General features: G+C 61.3%; 1 protein-coding gene across 1 annotated transcript; it reads right to left on the bottom strand.

The window, feature by feature from the left end:
• Nucleotides 1-6,224: 6,224 nt before the first annotated feature.
• Nucleotides 6,225-11,484, bottom strand: LOC138734545 (homeobox protein otx5-like). The gene is made up of 3 exons (XM_069882272.1): nucleotides 11,321-11,484; nucleotides 8,549-8,700; nucleotides 6,225-7,157 (listed from the first exon to the last, which is right to left on the bottom strand). The coding sequence occupies exons 1-3, from the start codon at nucleotides 11,415-11,417 to the stop codon at nucleotides 6,531-6,533; spliced, it is 876 nt and encodes a 291-aa protein (XP_069738373.1). The 5' UTR covers nucleotides 11,418-11,484; the 3' UTR covers nucleotides 6,225-6,530.
• Nucleotides 11,485-15,234: the final 3,750 nt, after the last annotated feature.

Here is a 15,234-nt window from a genome sequence, read left to right as displayed (position 1 = left end):
GCACGGGCTGCCGAGCCAGGACCCCGCCGGGCAACCGACTCGTAGCGGGTCGCGGCGCTGCCTGATCCGAACCCGCCGCCTCCTCCTCCTCCTCCTCCTCCCCGAGAAAAAACTGGGGGGGGGGGGGGGATCCCCCCACCCCCGCTTCAAAACCCTCGCGGAACCCCCCCCCACCCCCCCCCCACAGCCCCGGCCCCGAGCGCCTCCGGAACCGAATCCACCCGCGGGGGTTGCGGGGGGGGGAAGAAAAAAAAAAACGCACACACCGCCCCCCCCCCCACCTCCCCCCCCTCACCTCCCCCCCCTCCCTTCCTGGAGCTGCGGCCCCGGCCCCGCCCCGAGCCGCCTCCCGGAGGGGGATTTGCATAAACACGCCCCCCCCCCCCCCCCCCCCCCCAAACCGAGCGAGGGAGAAGGACGCGGTGAGGGTCCCCGAGGCCCTGAGCACGCCTCCCCGGCGCCGACCTGCTCAGCCGAGGGGCCGGGGCCGCGGAGGGCAGGGGGAGGCCTGCGCGGAGCCGCTAAGGGCATGGAGGGGCCTGCTCGGAGGCGCTCTTTGCATGGAGAGGCCTGCTCGGAGCTGCTGTTTGCATAGCCAGGCCTGCTCACAGTCGCTATTTGCATAGCCAGGCCCACTCAGAGCCGTTATTTGCATAGCCAGGCCTGCTCACAGCCCTTATTTGCATAGCCAGGCCCACTCAGAGCTGCTATTTGCATAGCCAGGCCTACTCAGAGCCGTTATTTGCATGTCCAGGCCTGCTCACAGTCGCTATTTGCATAGCCAAGCCTACTCAGAGCCGTTATTTGCATAGCCAGGCCTACTCAGAGCCGTTATTTGCATAGCCAGGCCTACTCAGAGCCGTTATTTGCATAGCCAGGCCTACTCGGAGCCGTTATTTGCATAGCCAGGCCTGCTCACACCGCTATTTGCATAGCCAGGCCCACTCAGAGCTGCTATTTGCATAGCCAGGCCTGCTCAGAGCTGCTATTTGCATAGCCAGGCCTACTCAGAGCCACTATTTGCATAGCTACAGCCACTCAGAGCTGCTATTCGCATAGACACGACCACTCAGAGCTGCTATTTGCATCACCACGACCACTCACAGACTCTACTTGCATCGCCACGACCACTCCCAGCCTCTATTTGCATTGCCGAGCCCCTCCATAACCTTCTATTTGCACAGCCTCGCCCCCTTCTCCTGGTTACACAGTCACGCCCCTACTGCCTTTTATTTGCAGCGCTCCGACCCCCTTATATCCCCTCCGTTCGCGTGGCCACGCCCCCTAGTTGCATGGCCACGCCCCTATCTGCGTAGCCACGCCCCTCATTACCGTATTTACGGGAGCCACACCCCCTCATTACCGTATTTACGGGAGCCACGCCCCCTCATTACCGTATTTATGGGAACCACGCCCCCTCATTACCGTATTTATGAGAACCACGCCCCCTCATTACCGTATTTACGGGAACCACGCCCCCTCATTACCGTATTTGCATGGCCACGCCCCCTCCGTTTTATTTGCATAAATTATGGGGGACCCCCCCCCAACCCTCCCCCCCCGTTTGGCTACTGGAGGGGGCAAGGAGCGAGCCGAGAGGGCTGGGAAAGGCTCCAGTGGGGCTAACAGGGCTAATAGGGACTAGCAGGGGGGCTAGCGGGGGCGTCAGTGGGGCTAGCGAGGGTGTCGGGCTAGCAGGGGCCTCAGCTGGCAGAGGAGCTCAGGCCGGGCTACCAAGTGGCTCGGTGTGGCTAGCAGCTTCAGGGCCACCGGCTCCTCCTGGGACCCTCAGGGTTTGGGGGTGGCCGCCCCCCAGACCCACTAGCCCTGTTCCCACGCCAAGCGGATCCCTGGGGGGAAAACCACGCGAGAAACCCGGGCTGGTAACGAGCCCCGAGCTTAATTAGGGTCGCCGAGGGGATCCCGACAGCCGGGCCGGATAAATCACGGGATAAAAGCTGCGGGTTGAACGGGTCGTGCGGACACGGGGGGCGGATGAGACGGAGGAAAAGGGGGGGACGGCGGCTGGAGAGGAGCCCGTTTCCCTCCGGACGCCGCGTTCTCCCGTGAAATCCGCTGCTCGGGTCCCAGCGGCGTCGACGAGACACGTTTATCCTGCGGATTCTGCAATCCTGGCTGGAAAAAGGGAACAAAGGCGACCAGGGAGGGGGGTTGGTGTTGCTCCCTGGCCGCAGGCCCGTGGGGCTGATCCCGATTTCACTGCCAGGTCGGTGTTTGAAGGGATTCAGCTCCGATTAAACCACCGCGGAGGGTGGTTTCGCCTCCCATCCAAGCCCAGCGGCCTTCACGGAGCGCCAGCGATGGGATGGAATCTTCGGAAAGAGCTCGTTGGCCGCAGCCAAGCGGGGAGCTCCCTCCCCTTTGGGAGCTGGGATGGAGCTGGGATGGAGCTGGGATGGAGCTGGGATGGAGCTGGGATGGAGCTGGGAGCCGGCAGCGCGGGCAGCCCAGTTCCCAGCCCAGCCCTGGGTCCTCATGGTCCCAGTTCCAAACTGGTTGAGCCGGCGCGGAGGCTCCGCTGGCCATTGGCGAGGCCCTGGCGAGGGGAGGCCGGGCCAGCGCCTTGGCTCGAACCCAACGAGGCGGCTTGGCGCGGGTTGCCCGGCGCCAGGAATCCATCCCGGAGAGGCCGGCCTTGGGGCTTTGTTTATATGCCACGATTGGCTGGATTTGAATCGGATTTACGTCCCGTTTCTGCCTGGGAGGGACCTCGCCGGGGTTTATTCTGGGCCGTCACGCCAGAAAACGGCGGCGCCGTTGGCCGCTCTTGCTCTGTGTCGCCCGCCGACGCCGCCTCCCTCGCTGCCCAACGCGGCTCTTCCTCCCCATCGCCCCCCAGCAGCGCTCTTCCTCTCCGACATCGCTGCTTTTCCTCTCCGACATCGCTGCTTTTCCTCTCCGGCATCGCTCTTCCTCTCCAGCATCGCTGCTTTTCCTCTCCGGCATCGCTGCTCTTCCTCTCCGGCATCGCTCTTCCTCTTCAGCATCGCTGCTTTTCCTCTCCGGCATCGCTGCTTTTCCTCTCCGACATCGCTCTTCCTCTCCATCAATGTCGCTTTTCCTCTCCATCAATGTCGCTTTTCCTCTCCGACATCGCTGCTTTTCCTCTCCAGCATCACTCTTCCTCTCCATCAACGCCGCTTTTCCTCTCCAGCATCACTTTTCCTCTCCAGCATCACTCTTCCTCTCCATCAACATTGCTTTTCCTCTCCAGCATCGCTGCTTTTCCTCTCCGACATCGCTCTTCCTCTCCATCAACCCCCCTTTTCCTCCCCAGCATCGCTGCTTTTCTTCTCCAGCATCACTCTTCCTCTCCATCAATGCTGCTTTTCCTCTCCAGCATTGCTCTTCCTCTCCATCAACCCCACTTTTCCTCTCCAGCATCGCTGCTTTTCCTCTCCGACATCACTCTTCCTCTCCACCAACCCCCCTTTTCCTCTCCGGCATCGCTTTTCCTCTCCACCAACCCCCCTTTTCCTCTCCAGCATCGCTCTTCCTCTCCATGAACCCACCTTTCCTCTCCGGCATCGCTTTTCCTCTCCATCAACCCCCCTTTTCCTCTCCATCAACCCCCCTTTTCCTCTCCAACATCACTTTTCCTCTCCACCAACCCCAATTTTCCTCTCCAGCATTGCTTTTCCTCTCCACCAACCCCTCTTTTCCTCTCCAACATCACTTTTCCTCTCCATCAACCCACCTTTCCTCTCCAGCATCGCTTTTCCTCTCCACCAACCCCCCTTTTCCTCTCCAGCATCGCTCTTCCTCTCCACCAACCCCCCTTTTCCTCTCCAGCATCGCTCTTCCTCTCCACCAACCCCCCTTTTCCTCTCCATCAACCCCACTTTTCCTCTCCACCAACCCCCCTTTTCCTCCCTTCCAGCCTCGTTAACGCGGCGAAGGCTGCGGGGAGGCAGGTGGAATCCTGCTTCCCCTCCCCGATATCCCAGCTCAGTGCTGGTATCGTTCATTAACACTCATTAATTAGTGCCATACCCACCCCAATTCCACGTTCTTAGGGTTTGATTAAGCGGATGACGGAGAATTCCATGCTGGGTTTATGCCTCAAAAAAAAAAAGCAGCCCCTCCCCCCTCCAATCCAGCCTCTGGAAGCAGCGATTCCTGTGGGAAGAGCCCCCTCACCCCCAAATCCCAGCCCGGAGCACCCCTTGGGGGGGGATTGAAGCCCTTGGAATTGGGATTAAACCCCTTGGAGTGGGGATTGGAGCCCTTGGAATTGGGATTAAACCCCTTGGATCGGGGATTGGAGCCCTTGGAATTGGGATTAAACCCCTTGGATCGGGGATTGGAGCCCTTGGAATTGGGATTAAACCCCTTGGATTGGGGATTGGAGCCCTTGGAATTGGGATTAAACCCCTTGGATTGGGGATTGGAGCCCTTGGAATTGGGATTAAACCCCTTGGATTGGGGATTGGAGCCCTTGGAATTGGGATTAAACCCCTTGGATTGGGGATTGGAGCCCTTGGAATTGGGATTAAACCCCTTGGATTGGGGATTGAAGCCCTTGGAATTGGGATTAAACCCCTTGGACTGGGGATTGAAGCCCTTGGAATTGGGATAAAACCCCTTGGATTGGGGATTGGAGCCCTTGGAATTGGGATTAAACCCCTTGGATTGGGGATTGAAGCCCTTGGAATTGGGATTAAACCCCTTGGACTGGGGATTGGAGCCCTTGGAACTGGGAGTAAACCCCTTGGATTGGGGATTGGAGCCCTTGGAATTGGGATTAAACCCCTTGGATTGAGGATTGAAGCCCTTGGAATTGGGATTAAACCCCTTGGAGTGGGGATTGGAGCCCTTGGATTGAGGATTAAACTCTTTGGAGTGGGGATTGAAGCGCTTGAGGTGGGTTTAAAACCTTTATAGGGGGTCATCGAAGCCCTTGGTGGGGGATTAAACCCTTTAAAGGGGGGATTGAACCCCTCGAGGTGGGATTAAACCCTTTAAAGGGGGGGATTGAACCCCTTAAAGGGGAGATTGAACCCTTGGAGGGAGAATTAACCCCTTGAGGGCAGACTGAACCCCCCCTTGGGGAGGGGGGGGGTCCTCAGCGCCACCATCTCGGATGTGTCACCCAAAGGGGACACCCAGCCCCCCCACCCCCCCTTAATCCCCTTCATTAGGGCCCTTAAACCGGATTAACCCTCCTGTGTCCCTCCCCCCCCCCAGCTCAATCCGGATTAGGCCCCATCTGCCCACGGGCAGGGCCTGGGGTAACCCCTGGGGGGGCAACAGAGACCCCCCCCCCCAGGGCCCCCATGGGCAGGGACCCCCCTAAACACCCTGGGGACCCCCATTTGCACAGACCCCCCCCCTCCCCAGGACCCCCCCCAGCAAAACTGGGGCTGTATGGGGGGACGGGGGGGGTCTTGGGGTGCAGGGGGGTGTTTTGGGGGGCTGGGGAGGGATTCTAGGGGTGCAGGGGGGGGGGCTCTGGGGTACCAGGGTGGGTGTTTGGGGTGCTGGGGAGGGATTCTAGGGGTGCAGGGGGGTTTCTAGGGGTGCAGTGGGGGCCTTCGGGGGTGCACGGTGAGGGTTTGGGGGCCCAGGACCCCCCAGAGCACCAGACACCGGGGTCCCCCCTGCAGCTGGGGGGTCCCCAAGACCTTGGTCCCCTTGTTTGTTCCTCTACCCACTCCCCAGCCCTTCGTTAATGAGAAGCAGAGGCTGCGCCCCTTCTTTTCCCACGCCTTTAATTCGAATTCCACGGAGTTCGGCTGCTTCCAGCCTCCCTGCGCTCAGCCCTGCAGGGGAGCCGCGAGGATGCTCCGTGTGGGGATGCTCCATTCCATGAGGATGCTCCGTGCTGCACGGATGCTCCAAACCAGGATGCTCCATTCCATGAGGATGCTCCGTGCAGGGATGCTCCATGCAGGGATGCTCCGTGCTTCCAGGATGCTCTGTGCAGGGATGCTCTGTGCTTCCAGAATGCTCCGTGCAGGGATGCTCCGTGCAAGGATGCTCCGTGCAGGGATGCTCCGTGCAGGGATGCTCCGTGCAGGGATGCTCTGTGCTTCCAGAATGCTCCATGCAGGGATGCTCTGTGCAAGGATGCTCCGTGCAAGGATGCTCCATGCAGGGATGCTCCGTGCTTCCAGGATGCTCCGCACAGGGATGCTCCGTGCAGGGATGCTCCGTGCGGGGATGCTCCGTGCGGGGATGCTCCGTGCGGGGATGCTCCGTGCAAGGATGCTCCGTGCTTCCAGGATGCTCCATGCAGGGATGCTCCGTGCTTCCAGAATGCTCCATGCAGGGATGCTCCGTGCAGGGATGCTCCATGCAGGGATGCTCTGTGCTTCCAGGATGCTCCATGCAGGGATGCTCCATGCAGGGATGCTCTGTGCTTCCAGGATGCTCCGCGCAGGGATGCTCCATGCAGGGATGCTGCGTGCTTCCAGGATGCTCCGCGCAGGGCTGCTCCGTGCTCCCAGTCTTCTCCGTGCGGGGCTGCTGCGTGCGGCGCCGGCCTTGGGGCCGCGGCGGCTGGGCCCTCACAACACCTGGAACTTCCAGGAGCTCTGATCCTTGTAATCGAGGCAGTCGGCGCCGTTGAAGTTGAGCTTCCAGGCGGCGGCCTGCTCCTTGTAGTCCAGGCAGTCGACGGGGCCGAATCCCAGCGCCGCGGGGCCGTAGCTTTGCCCGGCCAGGCCGGCGGGCGAGGGGGCCAAGTGGGCGCCCATGGCCGGGGCGCCCAGGGGGCTGAGGGCCGCGCCGGGGGCGCCCAGCGGCGCGTGCATGGGCGACAGGTACGAGCCGCAGTCCAGGCCTCCGAAATAGGCGGCCGAGCCGCCGTAGCCTTGCCCGTAGCCGGCGCCTTGGCCGTAGGCGCCGGGAAACGGCGCCGAGCGCGGCAACCCGGGCGCCGCCGCCGAAGACGCCAAGGGGTCCGCGACGGGCGAGATGGACGCGGGGCTCCAGATGGAGACGGTGGCGGCGGCGGCGGAGCTGGGGGGGCCGGCGGGAGCGGAGGGCGGGGGGCTGTACGGGCCGGGGACCCCCGCGTCGGCGCCGGCGTCGCGGGCCGGAGAGCTCTTCTTCTTGGCGGGGCGAGCCTTGGCCTGGCCGCTGCTCTGCTGCTGCTGCTGGCGGCACTTGGCGCGGCGGTTCTTGAACCAAACCTGCGGGAGACGGCGGGGAGCGCGGCACGTGTGTGTGTGTGCACGCGTGTTCCTGCAGAGAGCCACAGCCCCGGGGCCTGCACGCGTGTTCCTGCAGAGAGCCGCAGCCCCGGGGCCTGCACGCGTGTGTTCCTGCTCTGAGCTCCATCCCCGGGGCCTCCACACGTGTGTTCCTGCCCTGAGCTCCATCCCCGGGGCCTGCACGTGTGTGTTCCTGCTCTGAGCTCCATCCCCAGGGCCTGCACGCGTGTGTTCCTGCTCTGAGCTCCATCCCCGGGGCCTGCACGCGTGGGTTCCTGCTCTGAGCTGCAGCCCCAGGGCCTGCACGCGTGTGTTCCTGCTCTGAGCTCCATCCCCAGGGCCTGCACGCGTGTGTTCCTGCTCTGAGCTCCATCCCCGGGGCCTGCACGCCTGTGTTCCTGCTCTGAGCTGCATCCCCAGGGCCTCCACGCGTGTGTTCCTGCTCTGAGCTCCATCCCCGGGGCCTGCACGCGTGTGTTCCTGCTCTGAGCTCCATCCCCGGGGCCTGCACGCCTGTGTTCCTGCTCTGAGCTGCAGCCCCAGGGCCTGCACGCGTGTGTTCCTGCTCTGAGCTCCATCCCCAGGGCCTGCACGCGTGTGTTCCTGCTCTGAGCTCCATCCCCGGGGCCTGCACGCGTGTGTTCCTGCTCTGAGCTGCATCCCCAGGGCCTGCACGCGTGTGTTCCTGCTCTGAGCTCCATCCCCGGGGCCTCCACGCGTGTGTTCCTGCTCTGAGCTCCATCCCCGGGGCCTGCACGCGTGTGTTCCTGCTCTGAGCTCCATCCCCAGGGCCTGCACGCGTGTGTTCCTGCTCTGAGCTCCATCCCCGGGGCCTCCACGCGTGTGTTCCTGCTCTGAGCTCCATCCCCGGGGCCTGCACGCGTGTGTTCCTGCCCTGAGCTCCATCCCCGGGGCCTGCACGCGTGTGTTCCTGCTCTGAGCTCCATCCCCAGGGCCTGCACGCGTGTGTTCCTGCTCTGAGCTCCAGCCCCAGGGCCTCCACGCGTGTGTTCCTGCTCTGAGCTCCATCCCCGGGGCCTGCACGCGTGTGTTCCTGCCCTGAGCTCCATCCCCGGGGCCTGCACGCGTGTGTTCCTGCTCTGAGCTCCATCCCCGGGGCCTGCACGCGTGTGTTCCTGCTCTGAGCTCCATCCCCGGGGCCTGCACGCGTGTGTTCCTGCTCTGAGCTCCATCCCCGGGGCCTGCACGCCTGTGTTCCTGCTCTGAGCTACATGCCTTGTGCACGGACCCGTGTGTCCTTGCACGCGTGTGCTCCTGCACGGAGCTCCATCCCCTGGGCATGGAGGCGTGTGCGCACATGCGTGTTCATGCATGTTCATGCCCGTGTCGCGTGGCGCGCGGCGGCTCACCTGGACGCGGGACTCGGGGAGGTTGATCTTGAGGGCCACCTCCTCGCGCATGAAGATGTCGGGGTAGCGGGTCTTGGCGAAGAGCGCCTCCAGGATGTCCAGCTGCGCCCGCGTGAACGTCGTGCGCTCCCGACGCTGCTTCCGCGGCGTGGCTGAGCGGGGGCACGGGGCGGGGGGCTCAGCGGGGCCTCCGGGGCGCCCCGCCATCCCAGCCCCCCTGCATCCCAATCCCCTGCATCCCGTGCATCCCAACCCCCCGCATCCCACCCCCATGCATCCAAACTCCGTGCATCCCAATCCCCTGCATCCCGTGCATCCAAATCCTGTGCATCCCAACCCTGTGCTTCCCGTGCACCCCAAGCCCGTGCATCCCGTGCATCCCAACCCCCTGTGTCCCACCCCCTGCATCTAAACTCCATGCATCCCAACACAGAACATCCCCTGCATCCCAACCCCATGCATCCCGTGCATCCCAATCCCATGCATCCCAACCCCCTGCGTCCCACCCCCTGCATCCAAACTCCATGCATCCCAACCCCGTGCATCCCAATCCCATGCATCCCAATCCCATGCATCCCGTGCATCCCAACCCCCTGCGTCCCACCCCATGCATCCCAACCCCGTGCATCCCATGCATCCCGTACATCCCAATTCCATGCATCCCAATCCCCTGCATCCCGTGCATCCCAACCCCCTGCATCCCACCCCCTGCATCCAAACTCCATGCGTCCCAATCCCATGCGTCCCAATCCCATGCATCCCAATCCCGTGCATCCCAACCCAGAACATCCCATGCATCCCAATCCCGTGCATCCCATGCATCCCGTGCATCCCAATCCTGTGCATCCCAATCCTGTGCATCCCGTGCATCCCATGCATCCCGTGCACCCCAATCCCATGCACCCCAATCCCATGCATCCCGTGCATCCCAATCCCCTGCGTCCCACCCCATGCATCCCAACCCCGTGCATCCCAATCCCGTGTATCCCAATCCCGTGTATCCCAATCCCGTGCATCCCCCGCTATGGAGCCCCCCTGTCCCATCCCCGTGCAACCCACGCAGCTCCTGCACCCCCAAACCTCCCCCTGATCCCCCAAGCCCCCCTGTCCCCTCTGTGCCCCCCAGACCCCCTAATCTCGTGCCCCCTATACGCCCCGTGCCCCCCAAACCCCTTAATCCCGTGCCCCCTATACCCCCGTGCCCCCCAAATCCCTCTGTGCCCCCCAAAACCCCTTAATCCTGTGCCCTCTATAACCCCTGTGCCCCCCAAACCCCTCTGTGCCCCCCATACCCCCTAATCCTGCACCCCATACCCCCGTAACCCCCCAAACCCCCTAATCCCATGTCCCCCAGATCCCTCGTCCCCTCTGGGCCCCACAAACCCCTTAATCCCGTGCCCCCTATACCCCCCAAACCCCTCTGTGCCCCCCAAACCCCCCTAATCCCGCACCCCCCAGATCCCTCATCCCCTCTTGGACTCTCAAACCCCCTAATCCCGTGCCCCCTGTACCCCCTGTGCCCCCCAACCCCCCTAATCCTGCACCCCTATACCCCTGTAACCGCCCAAACCCCCTAATCCCATGCCCTCTATACCCCTTGTGCCCCCCAAACCCCTCTGTGCCCCCCAAACCCCTTAATCCCGTTCCCCCTATACCCCCTGTGCCCCCCAAACCCCTTAATCCCGTGCTCCCTATATCCCCTGTGCCCCCCAAGCCCCTCTGTACACCCCATACCCCCTAATCCTACACGCCTATACCCCCATAAGCCCCCTAATCCTGTGCCCCCAAACCCCTCTGTGCCCCAAACCCCTTAATCCCGTTCCCCCTATACCCCTGTAACCCCACAAACCCCCTAATCCCATGCCCTCTATACCCCCTGTGCCCCCCAAACCCCCCGAATCCTGTGTCCCCCAGATCCCTCGTCCCCTCTATGCCCCCCAAACCCCTTAATCCCGTGTCCCCTGTACCCCCTGTGCCCCCCAAGCCCCTCTGTGCACCCCATACCCCCTAATCCTACACGCCTATACCCCCATAACCCCCCAACCCCCCTAATCCTGTGCCCCCAAACCCCTCTGTGCCCCCAAACCCCTTAATCCCGTTCCCCCTATACCCCCTGTGCCCCCCAAACCCCTTAATCCCGTGCCCCCTGTACCCCCTGTGCCCCCCAAACTCCCCTAATCCCATGTCCCTCAGATCCCTCGTCCCCTCTGTGCCCCCCAAACCCCTTAATCCCGTTCCCCCTATACCCCCTGTGCCCCCCAAACCCCTTAATCCCGTTCCCCCTATGCCCCTGTAACCCCCCAAACCCCCTAATCCCATGCCCTCTATACCCCCTGTGCCCCCCAAACCCCCCTAATCCTGTGTCCCCCAGATCCCTCGTCCCCTCTATGCCCCCCAAACCCCTTAATCCCCTGTCCTCTGTACCCCCTGTGCCCCCCAAGCCCCTCTGTGCACCCCATACCCCCTAATCCTACACGCCTATACCCCCATAACCCCCCAACCCCCCTAATCCTGTGCCCCCAAACCCCTCTGTGCCCCCAAACCCCTTAATCCCGTGCCCCCTATACCCCCTGTGCCCCCCAAACCCCTCTGTGCCCCCCAAACCCCCCTAATCCCATGTCCCCCAGATCCCTCATCCCCTCTTGGCCCCCCAAACCCCTTAATCCCGTTCCCCCTATACCCCCTGTGCCCCCCAAACCCCTCTGTGCCCCCCAAACTCCTTAATCCCGTGCCCCCCCGTGCCCCCCACCCCCCGAGCCCGTGTCCCGGTACCGGGGTAGCCCACGGCGGGGTGCAGCAGGTCCATGCCGGGGGCGGCCAGGCTCAGCCCGTTGACGCCGTAGTGGGGCTGCTTGATGTAGGCCATCATGCTCCGGGCACCACCCCCTGCGCCGGCGCCGCTGCGAAGGCTGCTGCGGCCTCACGCCTGGCACCGCGGGGCACAATGCGGCACAACATGGCACCACGCAGCACCGCACGGCATCACACGGCACAACACGGCACCAGACAGCATCACACGGCACAACGCGGCACCACGCGGCACAACATGGCACCAGACAGCATCACACGGCACAACGCGGCACCAGACAGCATCACACGGCACAACGCGGCACCACGCGGCACAACATGGCACCAGACAGCACCACACGGCACAACGCGGCACAACGCGGCATCACACGGCACAACATGACATCACATGGCACAACGTGGCACCACACGGCACCACACGGCACTACACGGAACCACATGGCATCACACAGCACAACATGGCACAACGCAGCATCACACGGCACAACGTGGCACCACACGGTGGCTCCAAGAGCCATGGGATGTCCCCATGGGGCTGGTGGCCACGTCCCCAAGCTGGAGATGGAGCCAATAGCTTCTCCATGGGGCTGGTGGCCACGTCCCAAAGCTGGGGATGGAGCCGGTGGCTCCACGAGCCATGGGATGTCACCATGGGGCTGGTGGCCATGTCCCCAAGCTCGAGATGGAGCCAGTGGCTCCATGAGCCATGGGATGTCACCACAGCGCTGGTGACCATGTCCCCATGGGGCTGGTGGCCATGTCTCCAAGCTCAAGATGGAGCCAATAGCTTCTCCATGGGATTGGTGGCCATGTCCCCAAGCTGGGGATGGAGCCGGTGGCTCCAAGAGCCATGGGATGTCCCCATGGGGCTGGTGACCACGTCCCCAAGCTGGAGATGGAGCCAATAGCTTCTCCATGGGGCTGGTGGCCACGTCCCCAAGCTGGGGATGGAGCCGGTGGCTCCAAGAGCCATGGGATGTCCCCATGGGGCTGGTGACCATGTCCCCAAGCGGGAGATGGAGCCGGTGGCTCCACAAGCCATGGGACGTCCCCATGGGGCTGGTGACCATGTCCCCATGGGGCTCGTGGCCACATCCCCAAGCTGGAGATGGAGCCAATAGCTTCTCCATGGGATTGGTGGCCACGTCCCCAAGCTGGGGATGGAGCCGGTGGCTCCACGAGCCATGGGACGTCACCATGGGGCTGGTGGCCACGTCCCCAAGCTGGGGACGGAGCCACCAGCTCCTCCAGGAGCCGCGGTTGGCCCCCGTGGTCCCCGGGAGGGCCCCCCGGGCCGGTGGCCGTGTCCCCCCACCCCGCTGGCCCCGTCCCTACCTGCGGCGCTGGAGCGGGGAAGGCGTCCTCGCGGCGGGGGGAGGTTTAAGAAGGCCCCGCCGTGATGTCACCCGCCCCGCGCTAATCCCGAGGGGGGGGACACGGGGACATCGCCCCCCCCGGCCCCCCCCCGAGCTTTAATCCAGCGCTGCCGGCAATTAACGCTCATCCCCCGCGATGGCAAACGAGGGGGGGGCACCCCGGGTTCCTTAACGAAGAGGGCAAGGGGGGGGTTAGGTCTTAATTAATGTCCCCACGCTGGATGGGGGTGGGGGTGACATTGTCACTGCCCCTCAACCTCGGGGCTCGTTAACAAACGGGGGGACAAGGACTTAATTAACACCAGCAGCCTGGATTGGGGGGGGACACGTTGTGACCCCTGCAATCTCGGGGTTCATTAATGAAAAGAGAGACAACGAGGTCTTAATTAATGCCCCCAACTAGAATGGGGGGGGGGGCACTATCATCAACCCCAGGGTTCATTAATAAAAACGGAGACAACAAGGTCTTAATTAATAGCCCCCAACTGGAATGGGGGGGGTGAAATTGGGGGGGGCACCATAGCCAACCACAGGGTTCGTTAACAAAGGGGGGTGAGGCCTTAATTAACAGCCCCAACGTGGATGGGGGGGTGGGATGGGAGGGGGGGCATCGTCACACCCCTCACTGGAGTTCGTTAATGGAGGTGGGGGGGATAACGAGGTCTTTATTAACACCCCCAACTCTGGGGTTTGTTAACGAAGCGGGGGGGGGGACAACGAGGTCTTAATTAACACCCACAGCTGGATCGGGGGGTGGGGGTGACTTTGGGGGGGGGGGTCTCTCATGTGGGGAGGGGGGTTGGGGTCCCCGGGGGGGGACACGGAATGTTCCCCCCCCCCAGAGCTGAAGGGCACCGAGTTAATCCCGGCACCAGCTGCCGTGTCTGGGGACAGGGATGGGGGGGGGGGGGGCGGGAAACGGGGACCCCCCAAAAGCACAAGGACCCCCCCAAACCTCCAGAACCGCCCCCCCCATGGCACAAGGACCCTCTCAAATCCTTCAGCCCCCCCCCAAATCTTGCAGGTTCTCCCACAAATGACAACCCCCCCCCTCAAAGGCACAAGGACTCCCCAAATCCTTCAGAAAAGCCCCAAATGGAGCAAGCTCTCCCCCCAAACGGCACGAGGACCCCCCCCTAATCCTTCAGGACCCCCCCTAAAGGCACAAGGACCCCCCCACGACTCAGGCCCCCTCCGCTCAGCCCCCCCGGAGCAGCTGGGGGGGCGCGGACGGGGCTGATTAGGTTGTTTTCCAGACGCAGGGATTTGGGGCCGATTAACCCTAATCTGGGGGGGCGGGAAGGGGGGGGGACGGACAGCGCAGCCGCAGCAGCCAGGGGAGCCCCCCCCCCGACCCCTAATTAAACCTTAACGAACAGGGTGAGGGGCCCCGAAGATTGGGTTTGTAAATAGACCTGGATTTAAGGAAAATCGACCCAGAATCAGTAAAACAGACTTAAACTCTACCAATATTAATATTAAATATACTTGTTTTTTAAAGAACATACTCATATTTAGTAAAATATATCTATTTTTATGTAACATACGCCTGTACTTAGGTAAAATGTACCTGTTCTATGAAAAAATAGCTATATTCAGGTAAAATAACCCTACTGTTATAAGGAATGAATCTATTTTTATGTAAAAAACCTATTTGTAGTAAAATACACCTGATTTAATGGAAAATATACCTGGATGTGGGTAAAACATCCCACTTTTGAGGTAAAACATATCTAATTTAGGTAAAATATATCTGATTTAGGTAAAATATCCCAATTACGAGGTAAAATATACCTGGATTTTGGTAAAACATCCTGATTTTGAGGTAAAATATACCTGGATTTGGGTAAAACATCCTGGTTTTGAGGCAAAATAAACCTGATTTAGGTAAAATATCCCGGTTATGAGGTAAAATATCCCTGGATTTGGGTAAAACAGCTCGCTTTTGAGGTAAATATCCCTGGATTTGGGTAAAACAGCTCGCTTTTGAGGTAAATATCCCTGGATTTAGGCAAAACATCCCAATTTTGAGGTAAAACATACCTGATTTAGGTAAAACAACCCGATTTTGAGATAAAATATACCTGATTTAGGTAAAACATCCCAATTTTGAGGTAAAATATACCTGGACTGGGGTAAAACATCCTGGTTTTGAGGCAAAATATACCTGATTTAGGTAAAATATCCCGATTATGAGGTAAAATATACCTGGATTTGGGTAAAACATCCTGGTTTTGAGGCAAAATATACCTGATTCAGGTAAAATATCCCGATTTTGAGGTAAAATACACCTGGATTGGGGTAAAACGTCCCTATTTTTGTCAGCAATCCACCTCTATTTATGTCAAACTCCCCTTTGCCCCCAAATCTCCCCCGTGGCGCTTCGAGGGCCGCGCTCCGCGGGGGTTTCACCCCCTCCTGGCCGTCCTCAGGTGCCCCCCCTCGGGCCCCTAATCCCGATTAAGGGTGGCTCAGGGTGGGGGGCTCTAAATTTAACGCCGG

This window comes from Phaenicophaeus curvirostris, unplaced genomic scaffold (genome assembly GCF_032191515.1).
Source record: "Phaenicophaeus curvirostris isolate KB17595 unplaced genomic scaffold, BPBGC_Pcur_1.0 scaffold_93, whole genome shotgun sequence".
Taxonomy (NCBI): Eukaryota; Metazoa; Chordata; class Aves; order Cuculiformes; family Cuculidae; genus Phaenicophaeus; species Phaenicophaeus curvirostris.
This window is presented reverse-complemented; position numbering and strand designations above follow the sequence as displayed.

Bases quoted from the DNA above. Each gene is read 5' to 3' on its own strand.
- LOC138734545 (XM_069882272.1), bottom strand. From the start codon at position 11,417: ATGATGGCCTACATCAAGCAGCCCCACTACGGCGTCAACGGGCTGAGC. The intron at 8,701-11,320 runs GTACCGGGACAC...GCCCCCGCTCAG, and splicing joins CCCCGCCGTGGGCTACCCCG to CCACGCCGCGGAAGCAGCGT. The intron at 7,158-8,548 runs GTGAGCCGCCGC...CGTCTCCCGCAG, and splicing joins TCCCCGAGTCCCGCGTCCAG to GTTTGGTTCAAGAACCGCCG.